General features: G+C 46.3%; 1 protein-coding gene across 7 annotated transcripts in view; it reads left to right on the top strand.

The window, feature by feature from the left end:
* LOC135057548 (calcium-binding protein 2-like) overlaps positions 1 to 12,553 on the top strand; it is a 181,617-nt gene that overhangs the window by 125,914 nt on the left and 43,150 nt on the right. For 4 of the 7 annotated variants that reach the window (XM_063963396.1, XM_063963393.1, XM_063963397.1 and 1 more), the window contains 3 exons: positions 2,576 to 2,710; positions 11,651 to 11,760; positions 12,010 to 12,157. In XM_063963396.1, the coding sequence (XP_063819466.1) occupies positions 2,576 to 2,710; positions 11,651 to 11,760; positions 12,010 to 12,157 (393 nt within the window). The remainder of the gene's footprint in view (positions 1 to 2,575; positions 2,711 to 11,650; positions 11,761 to 12,009; positions 12,158 to 12,553) is intronic. The other 3 variants (XM_063963399.1, XM_063963395.1, XM_063963394.1) reach the window with 2 other exon arrangements.

Below are 12,553 nucleotides of genomic sequence, written 5' to 3'. Positions count from 1 at the left end.
GTAGTTATGTGACCGGCGGTAAGGAGACCCCCACTCACAATACCAACCACTACATCCCGCCTGCTCGAAATCCCCACAGTCGGCATTACAACTAACAGGAACTATTCCCACTCGTGGGTGTCTATGACACCCATAGAGTGGGAATAGAACCTGTACCGAGCCCGCAGTGTGGCGAGTGCAGCGGCCGCCGGTAACACAACCCCAACCCATCACAACTCATTTTTGCATTATTATAATTCCAATGTTATGAGCCTACGTATAATGTGCTAGGCTACTAAGAAACCTTGCCGCTAATTGAAAATCCCCCATTAAGTGCTGTCCCCACCTTCCCATGTCACACACACACATGCACTGTCACACACATAGAACATAGACCAAAAATGACATCTTGTTTTGCCTATTTGTTTATGTACACTGTAACTGGGCACTGCGGATCCCTTGTGGCACCACATAAATAAAGTATAATAATATACACAGATCCATTTTGCAGATCTACAGCAGTGGTCCTACTGATCACAGTTCGCAACAATCTATTGATCACAGGCCAGATTATAGGTTCTCATTGTATCCTGAACTCGTAACATTTTATATGATGGAGAAATAACTACTGTATGTTGAGGTGGGATGCAGTCAATTCACCTACAATCAAAATCCAGACGGACAAAATCCCGGCAACCATTGACTGACGGTCAAAATCCCGACAAGGTCAAAATACCGACATTTAAAATACAGTCAATGGGGGGTAATTCCAAGTTGATTGCAGCAGGAAATTTTTTAGCAGTTGGGCAAAACCATGTGCACTGCAGGGGGGGGGGATGCAGATATAACATTTGCAGAGAGATTTAGATTTGGGTGGTTATTTTGTTTCTGTGCAGGGTAAATACTGGCTGCTTTATTTTTACACTGCAATTTAGATTGCAGATTGAACTCACAACACTCAAATCTAACTCTCTCTGCACATGTTATATCTGCCTCCCCAGCAGTGCACATGGTTTTGCCCAACTGCTAACAAAGGCCCTCATTCCGAGTTGTTCGCTCGCAAGGCGAATGTAGCAGAGTTACACACGCTAAGCCGCCGCCTACTGGGAGTGAATCTTAGCTTCTTAAAATTGCGACCGACGTACGCGCAATATTGCGATTACAAACGAGTTAGCAGTTTCAGAGTAGCTCCAGACTTACTCTGCCTGTGCGATCATTTCAGTGCTTGTCGTTCCTGGTTGACGTCACAAACACACCCAGCGTTCGCCCAGGCACTCCCACCGTTTCTCCGGCCACTCCTGCGTTTTTTCCGGAAACGGTAGCGTTTTCAGCCACACGCCCCTGAAACGCCGTGTTTCCGCCCAGTAACACCCATTTCCTGTCAATCACATTACGATCGCCGGAGCGAAGAAAAAGCCGTGAGTAAAAATACTTTCATCATAGTAAAGTTACTTGGCGCAGTCGCAGTGCGAACATTGCGCATGCGTACTAAGCGGATTTTCACTGCGATGCGATGAAAAATACCGAGCGAACAACTCGGAATGAGGGCCAAAGTTCCTGCTGCGATCAACTCAGAATTACCCCCAATGTCAAAATACCGACATTTAAAATGCCGACAGGTCAAAAAGTCGACATGAGTTTTTCATGATTTCTTTATTGAAACCGACTTGTTCGTACTTTTACCATCCCAGTGGATATGGAGTGGGAATATAATAGTGTGCCGAGCATAGCGAGGCACCGTGCGCTCGCAATGCGAGGGGACGCGGTACACTTATACGGTGTCCATAGCAACCTATGTCGACAGACACACCAAAACCAATGAAAACCTTGTGTTGACTATTTGACCTGACGACATTTTAAATGTAGGTATTTTGACCTTGTCTTTATTTTAAATGTCAGCATTTTGACCTTGTCAGGATTTTGACCGTCGGTCAATTGTTGTCGGGATTTTGACCATCGGGATTTTGATTGTAGGTATTTTATACTTATCCCGTTGAGGTATAGTGTTTTTTTTTTATTCAGTTTTTCCAGAGGGTTTTTTTTTATATATTGTGGAAATTACTTTCATTTTTATAATCAGACTTTACACTCTCTTGTGTATCTGACTACATGACCCTAATTGTATGCAACACAATACCTAAAACGTGTTCTTATTATGGTATTTGGTTGTGTACAAATAGGGTAAAGCAACTTCTGTATTGAGTACTAATGCATACTCTTCCATCAGACATACCAACATACACTAGTTGTAAACACTACTTAACTTGAGTTTTTGCACCACAATGTGCCAGCAACTCTACATACTGTATGGACATTTTATTGAGTGCCTAAAAATGTGCCCACCTCTAAAATAGTCCCATAATGTATGTACTCTAGTCACAGTCTGTTTCCATCCAGCTGTTGTAAGCACTGCTGCTTGTCTCATATGTTCTGCAGCTACAGCCTGACCTTGCTGATACATTCCAGTACAAATCTGCTCTGCCCTGAACCTCACTTATTCTAATAATACTGCTTATTCGATGACTACATAGAACTCTACTTTTCCTTCATTCTACCTTCACTCAGATATTCTAACCCCGGTGCATTCTCTCTTCAGAGCTAAGAGAAGCATTCAGAGAGTTTGATCGAGACAAGGATGGATTCATTGGATACAAGGAACTGGGCGAGTGCATGAGGACAATGGGATACATGCCAACCGAGATGGAGCTCATTGAACTCTCCCAGAAAATCAGTTAGTGTCCACCATGTGTGATCCAATGAGCTATGTGAGGGCCAGGCACTGACCTCTCAAAGGGTTATGCCTATGCCTTTACCTTCCCGAAATCTCCCAATGTGCCTGCCTATGTGTGACGCTTCACAGGTGGACGTTGGTGATGTAAATATGCCGTAGTTATTAGCAATGGACCACGTGACAGCATTATCCAGAGTGAGGAAAGACAATGTGGCAGTCATCTAGGATGAGCATTCACATGTGTGAACTAGAACATATTTTCTCTAACGTCCTAAGTGGATGCTGGGACTCCGTAAGGACCATGGGGAATAGCGGCTCCGCAGGAGACTGGGCACAACTATAAAGAAAGCTCTAGACTACTGGTGTGCACTGGCTCCTCCCACTATGACCCTCCTCCAGACTTCAGTTAGATTCTTGTGCCCGGCTGAGCTGGATGCACACTAGGGGCTCTCCTGAGCTCCTAGAAAGAAAGTATATTTAGGTTTTTTATTTTACAGTGAGATCTGCTGGCAACAGACTCACTGCAGCGAGGGACTAAGGGGAGAAGAAGCGAACCTACCTAACAGGTGGTAGTTTGGGCTTCTTAGGCTACTGGACACCATTAGCTCCAGAGGGATCGACCGCAGGACCCGACCTTTATGTTCGTTCCCGTAGCCGCGCCGCCGTCCCCCTTACAGAGCCAGAAGCATGAAGAGGTCCGGAAAATCGGCGGCAGAAGACTTCGGTCTTCACCAAGGTAGCGCACAGCACTGCAGCTGTGCGCCATTGCTCCTCATGTACACCTCACACTCCGGTCACTGATGGGTGCAGGGCGCTGAGGGCAATATTACACACCTTGGCTGGCAAATATACACCATATATAGTCCCAGAGGCTATATAGGTGTAAATTAATACCCCTGCCAGAGTTTCAAAAACGCGGGAGAAGTCCGCCAAAAAAGGGGCGGGGCTAACTCCCTCAGCACACTGGCGCCATTTTTCCCTCACAGCTCCGCTGGAAGGAAGCTCCCTGGCTCTCCCCTGCAGTCTACAACTACAGAAGGGTAAAAAAGAGAGGGGGGGCACTAAATTTAGGCGCAGTATATATATATAGCAGCTATAAGGGGATATAATTCAGTTAGTCCCTGTATTATATAGCGCTCTGGTGTGTGCTGGCATACTCTCTCTCTGTCTCCCCAAAGGGCTTTGTGGGGTCCCGTCCTCTGTCAGAGCATTCCCTGTGTGTATGCGGTGTGTCGGTACGGCTGTGTCGACATGTTTGATGAGGAGGCTTATGTGGAGGCGGAGCAAATGTCTGTAAATGTGACGTCACCCCCTGCGGGGTCGACACCTGAGTGGATGGTTCTGTGGAAGGAATTACGCGACAGTGTCGACTCCTTGCATAAAAGGTTTGACGACATACTTACTATGGGACAGCCGGCTTCTCAGCCTGTGCCTGCCCAGGCATCTCAAAAGCCATCAGGGGCTCTAAAACGCCCGCTACCTCAGATGGCAGACACAGATGTCGACACAGATACTGACTCCAGTGTCGACGACGATGATACTAATGTAACTTCCAATAGGACCACACGTTACATGATTGAGGCAATGAAAAATGTGTTGCACATTTCTGATGTTACCCCCGGTACCACAAAAAAGGGTATTATATTTGGAGAGAAAAAACTACCAGTAGCTTTTCCTCCATCTGAGGAGTTAAATGACGTGTGTGAAGAAGCGTGGGCTTCTCCTGATAAGAAACTGGTAATTTCTAAGAGGTTACTAATGGCGTACCCTTTCCCGCCAGAGGATAGGTCACGCTGGGAAACATCCCCTAGGGTGGATAAAGCGCTCACACGCTTGTCAAAGAAGGTGGCACTACCGTCTCCGGATACGGCCGCCCTGAAGGAATCTGCTGATAGAAAGCAGGAGGCTATCCTGAAGTCTATATATACACACACAGGTGTTATACTGAGACCAGCTATTGCGTCAGCATGGATGTGCAGTGCTGCAGCTGCGTGGTCAGATTCCCTGTCAGAAAATATTGATACCCTAGACAGGGACACTATATTGCTAAACGTAGAGCATATTAAAGACGCACTTTTATACATGAGGGATGCACAGAGGGATATTTGCCGGCTGGCATCCAAAATTAGTGCAATGTCCATTTCTGCCAGGAGAGGGTTATGGACTCGGCAGTGGACAGGAGATGCAGATTCCAAAAGGCACATGGAAGTTCTGCCTTATAAGGGTGAGGAGTTGTTCGGGGATGGTCTCTCGGACCTCGTTTCCACAGCAACAGCTGGGAAGTCTACATTTTTACCCCATGTTCCCTCACAGCCAAAGAAAGCACCGTATTATCAGGTACAGTCCTTTCGGCCCAATAGGGGCAAGCGGGTTAAGGGCGCGTCCTTTCTGCCCAGAGGCAGAGGTAGGGGGAAAAAGCTGCAGCATACAGCCAGTTCCCAGGAGCAAAAGTCCTCCCCCGCTTCCTCTAAGTCCACAGCATGACGCTGGGGCTCCACAGGCGGAGCCAGGTACGGTGGGGGCCCGTCTCAAATATTTCAGCAATCAGTGGGCTCGCTCACGGGTGGATCCCTGGATCTTTCAAATAGTATCTCAGGGGTACAAGCTGGAATTCGAGACGTCTCCCCCCCGCCGTTTCCTCAAATCTGCCTTACCAACCACTACCTCAGGCAGGGAGGCAGTGTTACAGGCAATTCACAAGCTGTATTCACAACAGGTGATAGTAAAGGTGCCCCTACTTCAACAAGGACGGGTTTACTATTCCACAATGTGGTACCGAAACCGGACGGTTCGGTGAGACCCATTTTAAATTTGAAATCCTTGAACACATATATAAAAAAAATTCAAGTTCACGATGGAATCGCTGAGGGCGATTATTGCAAGCCTGGACGAGGGGGATTACATGGTATCTCTGGACATCAAGGATGCTTACCTGCATGTCCCCATTTACCATCCTCACCAGGAGTACCTCAGATTTGTGGTACAGGATTGTCATTACCAATTCCAGACGTTGCCGTTCAGTCTATCCACGGCTCCGAGGGTCTTTACCAAGGTAATGGCCGAAATGATGATACTCCTTCGAAAGAAGGGAGTTTTAATTATCCCGTACTTGGACGATCTCCTGATAAAGGCGAGGTCCAGGGAGCAGTTGTTGGTCGGGGTAGCACTATCTTGGGAGGTGCTACAACAGCACGGCTGGGTTCTAAATATTCCAAAGTCACAGCTGATCCCTACGACACGTCTACTGTTCCTGGGGATGGTTCTGGACACAGAACAGAAAAAAGTGTTTCTCCCGGAGGAGAAGGCCAAGGAGCTGTCATCTCTAGTCAGAGGCCTCCTAAAACCAAAACAGGTGTCGGTGCATCACTGCACGCGGATCCTGGGAAAGATGGTAGCTTCCTACGAAGCAATTCCATTCGGCAGGTTCCATGCAAGAACCTTTCAGTGGGACCTATTGGACAAGTGGTCCGGATCGCATCTTCAGATGCATCGGCTGATAACCCTGTCTCCAAGGACCAGGGTGTCTCTGCTGTGGTGGCTGCAGAGTGCTCATCTTCAAGAGGGCCGCAGATTCGGCATACAGGACTGGGTCCTGGTGACCACGGATGCCAGCCTTCGAGGCTGGGGGGCAGTCACACAGGGAAGAAACTTCCAAGGACTATGGTCAAGTCAGGAGACTTCCCTGCACATAAATATTCTGGAACTGAGGGCCATTTACAATGCCCTAAGTCAGGCATAACCCCTGCTTCAAAACCAGCCGGTACTGATCCAGTCAGACAACATCACGGCGGTCGCCCATGTAAACCGGCAGGGCGGCACGAGAAGCAGGACGGCGATGGCAGAAGCCACAAGGATTCTCCGATGGGCGGAAAATCACGTGTTAGCACTGTCAGCAGTGTTCATTCCGGGAGTGGACAACTGGGAAGCAGACTTCCTCAGCAGGCACGACCTCCACCCGGGAGAGTGGGGACTTCATCCAGAAGTCTTCCAAATGATTGTAAACCGTTGGGAAAGGCCACAGGTGGACATGATGGCGTCCCGCCTAAACAAAAAGCTAGAAAGATATTGCGCCAGGTCGAGAGACCCTCAGGCGATAGCTGTGGACGCTCTAGTGACACCGTGGGTGTACCGGTCGGTTTATGTGTTCCCTCCTCTTCCTCTCATACCAAAGGTACTGAGGATAATAAGGAGAAGAGGAGTAAGGACTATACTCATTGTTCCGGATTGGCCAAGAAGAGCTTGGTACCCGGAACTTCAAGAAATGATCTCAGAGGACCCATGGCCTCTGCCGCTCAGACAGGACCTGCTGCAGCAGGGGCCCTGTCTGTTCCAAGACTTACCGCGGCTGCGTTTGACGGCATGGCGGTTGAACACCGGATCCTGAAGGAAAAGGGCATTCCGGAGGAAGTCATTCCTACGCTGATTAAAGCTAGGAAAGAAGTAACCGCAAACCATTATCACCGCATATGGCGAAAATATGTTGCGTGGTGTGAGGCCAGGAAGGCCCCAACGGAGGAATTTCAGCTGGGCCGTTTCCTGCACTTCCTACAGTCAGGGGTGACTATGGGCCTAAAATTGGGTTCCATTAAGGTCCAGATTTCGGCTCTATCGATTTTCTTCCAGAGAGAACTGGCTTCTCTACCTGAAGTTCAAACTTTTGTTAAGGGAGTGCTGCATATTCAGTCCCCTTTTGTGCCTCCAGTGGCACCTTGGGATCTCAACATGGTGTTGAATTTCCTAAAATCACATTGGTTTGAGCCACTGAAAACTGTGGAATTGAAATATCTCACGTGGAAAGTGGTCATGTTGTTGGCCTTGGCTTCGGCCAGGCGTGTATCAGAATTGGCGGCTTTGTCTTGTAAAAGCCCTTATCTGATTTTCCATATGGATAGGGCAGAATTGCGGACTCGTCCCCAATTTCTCCCTAAAGTGGTATCAGCCTTTCATCTGAACCAACCTATCGTGGTGCCTGCGGCTACTAATGACTTGGAGGCTTCCAAGTTGGTGGACGTAGTCAGGGCCCTGAAAATTAATTTTTCCAGGACGGCGGGAGTCAGAAAGACTGACTCGCTGTTTATCCTGTATGCGCCCAACAAGTTGGGTGCACCTGCTTCAAAGCAGTCTATTGCTCGCTGGATCTGTAGTACGATTCAGCTTGCACATTCTGCGGCTGGACTGCCGCATCCTAAATCAGTAAAAGCCCATTCCACGAGGAAGGTGGGCTCTTCTTGGGCGGCTGCCCGAGGGGTCTCGGCTCTACAACTTTGCCGAGCAGCTTCTTGGTCTGGGTCAAACACGTTTGCTAAATTCTACAAGTTTGACACCCTGGCTGAGGAGGACCTAGAGTTTGCCCATTCGGTGCTGCAGAGTCATCCGCACTCTCCCGCCCGTTTGGGAGCTTTGGTATAATCCCCATGGTCCTTACGGAGTCCCAGCATCCACTTAGGACGTTAGAGAAAATAAGAATTTACTCACCGGTAATTCTATTTCTCGTAGTCCGTAGTGGATGCTGGGCGCCCATCCCAAGTGCGGATTGTCTGCAAAACTTGTATATAGTTATTGCCTAACTAAAGGGTTATTGTTGAGCCATCTGTTGAGAGGCTCAGTTGTTATCATACTGTTAGCTGGGTATTGTATCACGAGTTATACGGTGTGATTGGTGTGGCTGGTATGAGTCTTACCCGGGATTCAATCAAAATCCTTCCTTCTTGTGTCAGCTCTTCCGGGCACAGTATCCTAACTGAAGTCTGGAGGAGGGTCATAGTGGGAGGAGCCAGTGCACACCAGTAGTCTAGAGCTTTCTTTATAGTTGTGCCCAGTCTCCTGCGGAGCCGCTGTTCCCCATGGTCCTTACGGAGTCCCAGCATCCACTACGGACTACGAGAAATAGAATTACCGGTGAGTAAATTCTTATTTTTATGGTGTGCACATGCACAGGTGCTCAACCCTATTCAGTAGCTTCACTTCACTGTACATTACAGATGGGGCTCAAAAGCACCCCTTGCTAACCTCATCACCACTCATCTGCATTTGATCCTCCTCCAAAATTTTAATTATCTTGTTTTTTGTTAATGTACTTGTACTGTATAATTATTTGTGTGCATTGTGCCTTATGTGCACCTATATGAAGCAAGCTAGATGAATAGTAAAGTGCTGTTACTTGCTATATAAGTTTTATGTCTTGTAGCAATCAGCAAAAACAGGAAATAAGATACTCCCTCCTAAGCTTTTAAATATCCTGCCCCACAAAACTCAGCCTTGTTTTCTTGGACTGGGCACATAGGGCCTAAGTCATATTTGTAAGGAACTGCACAGACACAAGGATCAGCTGTGTACTTGAAATTCAAATGCAGCAGGAGGCGTCTGTAGGAGATAAGTGCCTCCTGCATGCATTTGCAAGATCCTAGTGCTGTGTCTGAGGACGCAGACTCAGATCACAATGTTTTTAGGCACCGGATAGCCTGCGTAAGCTGAAGCTTACTCAGCCTGGCCGTCAGATCCGGACACCCGGGTCCAGTAATTCTGCATTTGACGACGCAGACCTTGAACCCCTTGTGCTTTCAAAATGGAGCAATACGCCCCACATTTTGAAGAGCGGTTTCAGGTGCCATCCCCCAAATGCTGCAGCATGTGAATCATGCTGTGGCTGACAGGGGTTTGGGAGCAATGTCACGAAACCTGTGCCTGTGCAGACCCCGCACCATCGGATTTGTACGTAAACCCAGAGCCGGCCCTAACCAATATGATGACCTAGGCAAGATTTTGGCTGGTGCCCCCTAGCACCACCGCTGCCTCTGCATCTGACCTTGCACCTCTTTCCCAGCACCATCACCCCTCACCCATAAAAGTCCTTATTTTGGTGTTTGTACCCCCTATATTTTAAATAGGAAAAGTGCACACATTTGGCGAACAGCCCAAAAAGGGGTGTGTTTTTGCTGGCAAGGGGCATGGCCACACAATAGTAACCCCAATTCCAATTACGCCACATAGTACTGCAACTTTATTCACATTTGATCATGCGATAGTGTCCATAATTCATATTACAGCCCACAGTAGTATCACTTTACCTTATAAACGTTACTCCTCACAGTAGAGCCCCTTATTCACATTACATCACACTGAATTGCTCCTTATTACATTACACCACACCCTATTGCTCTTTATTCATATTAGACGACACAGTAGTGCCCTTTCTATATGCAACGCCACATAGTAGAGCACCTTATACACATAATGCCACACATTAGTAATGCATTTATACACATAATTCCACACAGAAATGCCCCTTACACATTATTAATGTCCTTATAAACATAATGCACCTTACACATTATAACAACCTTTATTAATGCCCTTTTACACATAATGTCCCTTACATATATGCCGCATATTATTAATGCCCTTATACACATAATGACACACATAGTGCCCCCTAAACATTTGCTGCACATTATTAGTGCCCCTATACACATAATGACACACATACAGTAGTACCCTGTTACACATATGCCGCACATTATTAATGCCTTTATACATATAATGACACACATAGTGCCCCATTACACATATGTTGCACATTATTAATGCATTTTTACATGACACACATAATGCTCCTTACACATATTCTGAACACTACTACACAACCAACCCACTCACATGCACACAGCACTCACACTGCCACTAACACTGTGACCTCTGCCTCTGCTTGGATACAGATGTGTCCTCATAAATCTTGCCTCAATGCTAACGTCGGGCACCTATTTTTATGAAAATGCATCTTATTTGCATTGCTATGTGGCTAGGATGCACAAGCAGATTCTGCTGATTAAACTGATATGCAGCATGCCTATATACTGTGTGAGACTGTGACTGTATCTGCATAAGAAATGCTACACACAGAATATAGGCATTTTAATCAGCAGAAACTGCTGATGCCCCTAGGCATATCAAATGCCCTAGGCAATTGCCTAGTTTGCCTATGCCTATGGCCGGCTCTGCGTAAACCATCGGGTTTACATACAAATCTAAACAAGGTCCATAGGGCATAATTCAGACCTGATTGCAGCAGCAAAACTGTTCTCTTAACCATGTGCAGTGCATGGGGGGGGGGGGGGGGGGGGGCAGATATCACATGTGCAGAGTGAGTTAGATTTGGGTGAGGTGTGTTTAAACTGAAATCTAAATTGCAGAGTAAAAATAAAACAGCCAGTATTTACCCTGCACAGAAACAATATAGCCCACCCAAATCTAACTCTCTCTGCACATGTTATACTATATATATACTATATTCTGACCCCCCCTCCACACACACACACACACACACACACACACACACACACACACACACACACACACACACACACACACACACTTCCTGCAGTGCACACGATTTTGCCTGCTAGAGAACAATTTTGCTGATGCAATCAGGTCTGAATAAGGACTATAGTGCCTGCAGTAGTGCAGATTGCCCTCATCTGCCCACAATGTGTAGCCTCTGCTTACACTGTACTGTGTGTGACTATACCACACAATCCATTGCCCATTAACAGCAGGCAGCAAGTCCAGTAATATATTTTTATGATGTCACATTGTAGCAATGAGGGCCTCTTATGCTGCTTGTTTAGTTGGTAAATGCTAACATTTATTTAGTGTTGGCAGTGACCGTGGTGGTGGTGTTAGTGAGCTCAAAACCTTATTTGCAATAGGTTTGTCTACCTCTATTAATTAATTATACACAGGTATTTAGAGTTCTTGTGGATTGAAAGATAAATTAAAATGTTCTGCATTCTACGATAGCTCAGTACACATTTGAAGACTAAAATGTAAGTGTTAGTAATATGGACGAGTACAGTACAGTATGTCTCTGTGTGTTGAGATTCATGACATGCATGGCATAGTGACATTGCTGCTGTTTTACACTTACTGTTCCTCTGCTTTCAGCAGGTGGTAAAGTTGACTTTGAGGACTTTGTAGAACTGATGGGACCTAAACTTCTTGCAGAGACAGCTGACATGATTGGAGTAAAGGAGCTACGAGACGCTTTCCGAGAGGTACCATAAAGGAAACTCAATTGTGAATTTATGAGAAGAGTTCCAGTATGAGTCAGTCTGTGTTTGATGTGTGTCTTAAAACTTCTTCTCTGGTCCTGTGCTTTGATGCTCCTATTCATTTATTCATCCCAGTACTAATGTGCTAACATTATCTGTCAAGCTCTTATGTAATAAACCAAATACTGCGGCTCCGTTCCCTCTGTGCTACCGTGACTCTGGTCACTCTTACCCAATTTTTATCACCGCCAGTTTGATTCAAATGGTGATGGGCGGATCAGTACACGAGAACTGCGAGAGGCAATGAGAAAACTCCTTGGTCAACAGCTTGGTCCTTGTGAAGTTGATGAAATCCTAAGAGACGTGGATGTGAATGGGGACGGACTTGTAGATTTTGAAGGTATGATGCTCGTGATACTCATAATGTAATTTCATACTTTTGAAAAATGAATTCACATTATTATGAAAATCTATTTCCATTCTGGGGATGTCAATTCTTTGTGACCTTTGATGTCCACACTAGTGGGTAAATTTACTAAGGTGGGAGTCTTTTAGAACTGGTGCTGTTGCTCAGAGCAACCAATCAGATTCTACTTAACATTTATCTAGCTGCTTATAGAAGATAATAGAATCTGATTGGTTGCTATGGGCAACATCACCAGATCTAAAAAAAAAACAAAAAACCTCCCACCTTAGTAAATTTACCTCTAGGGATTTGGAGTGTATTACTTTCTTGAGGCCCAATCCTTGGTGCTACAACCACAAAACTGCAGCCTTATGTGTTGACCAGGCTGAG

Source organism: Pseudophryne corroboree, chromosome 3 (genome assembly GCF_028390025.1).
Source record: "Pseudophryne corroboree isolate aPseCor3 chromosome 3, aPseCor3.hap2, whole genome shotgun sequence".
Classification (NCBI taxonomy): Eukaryota; Metazoa; Chordata; class Amphibia; order Anura; family Myobatrachidae; genus Pseudophryne; species Pseudophryne corroboree.
The sequence above is the reverse complement of the archived record's forward strand: the minus strand, read 5'-3'. Positions and strand labels throughout refer to the sequence as shown.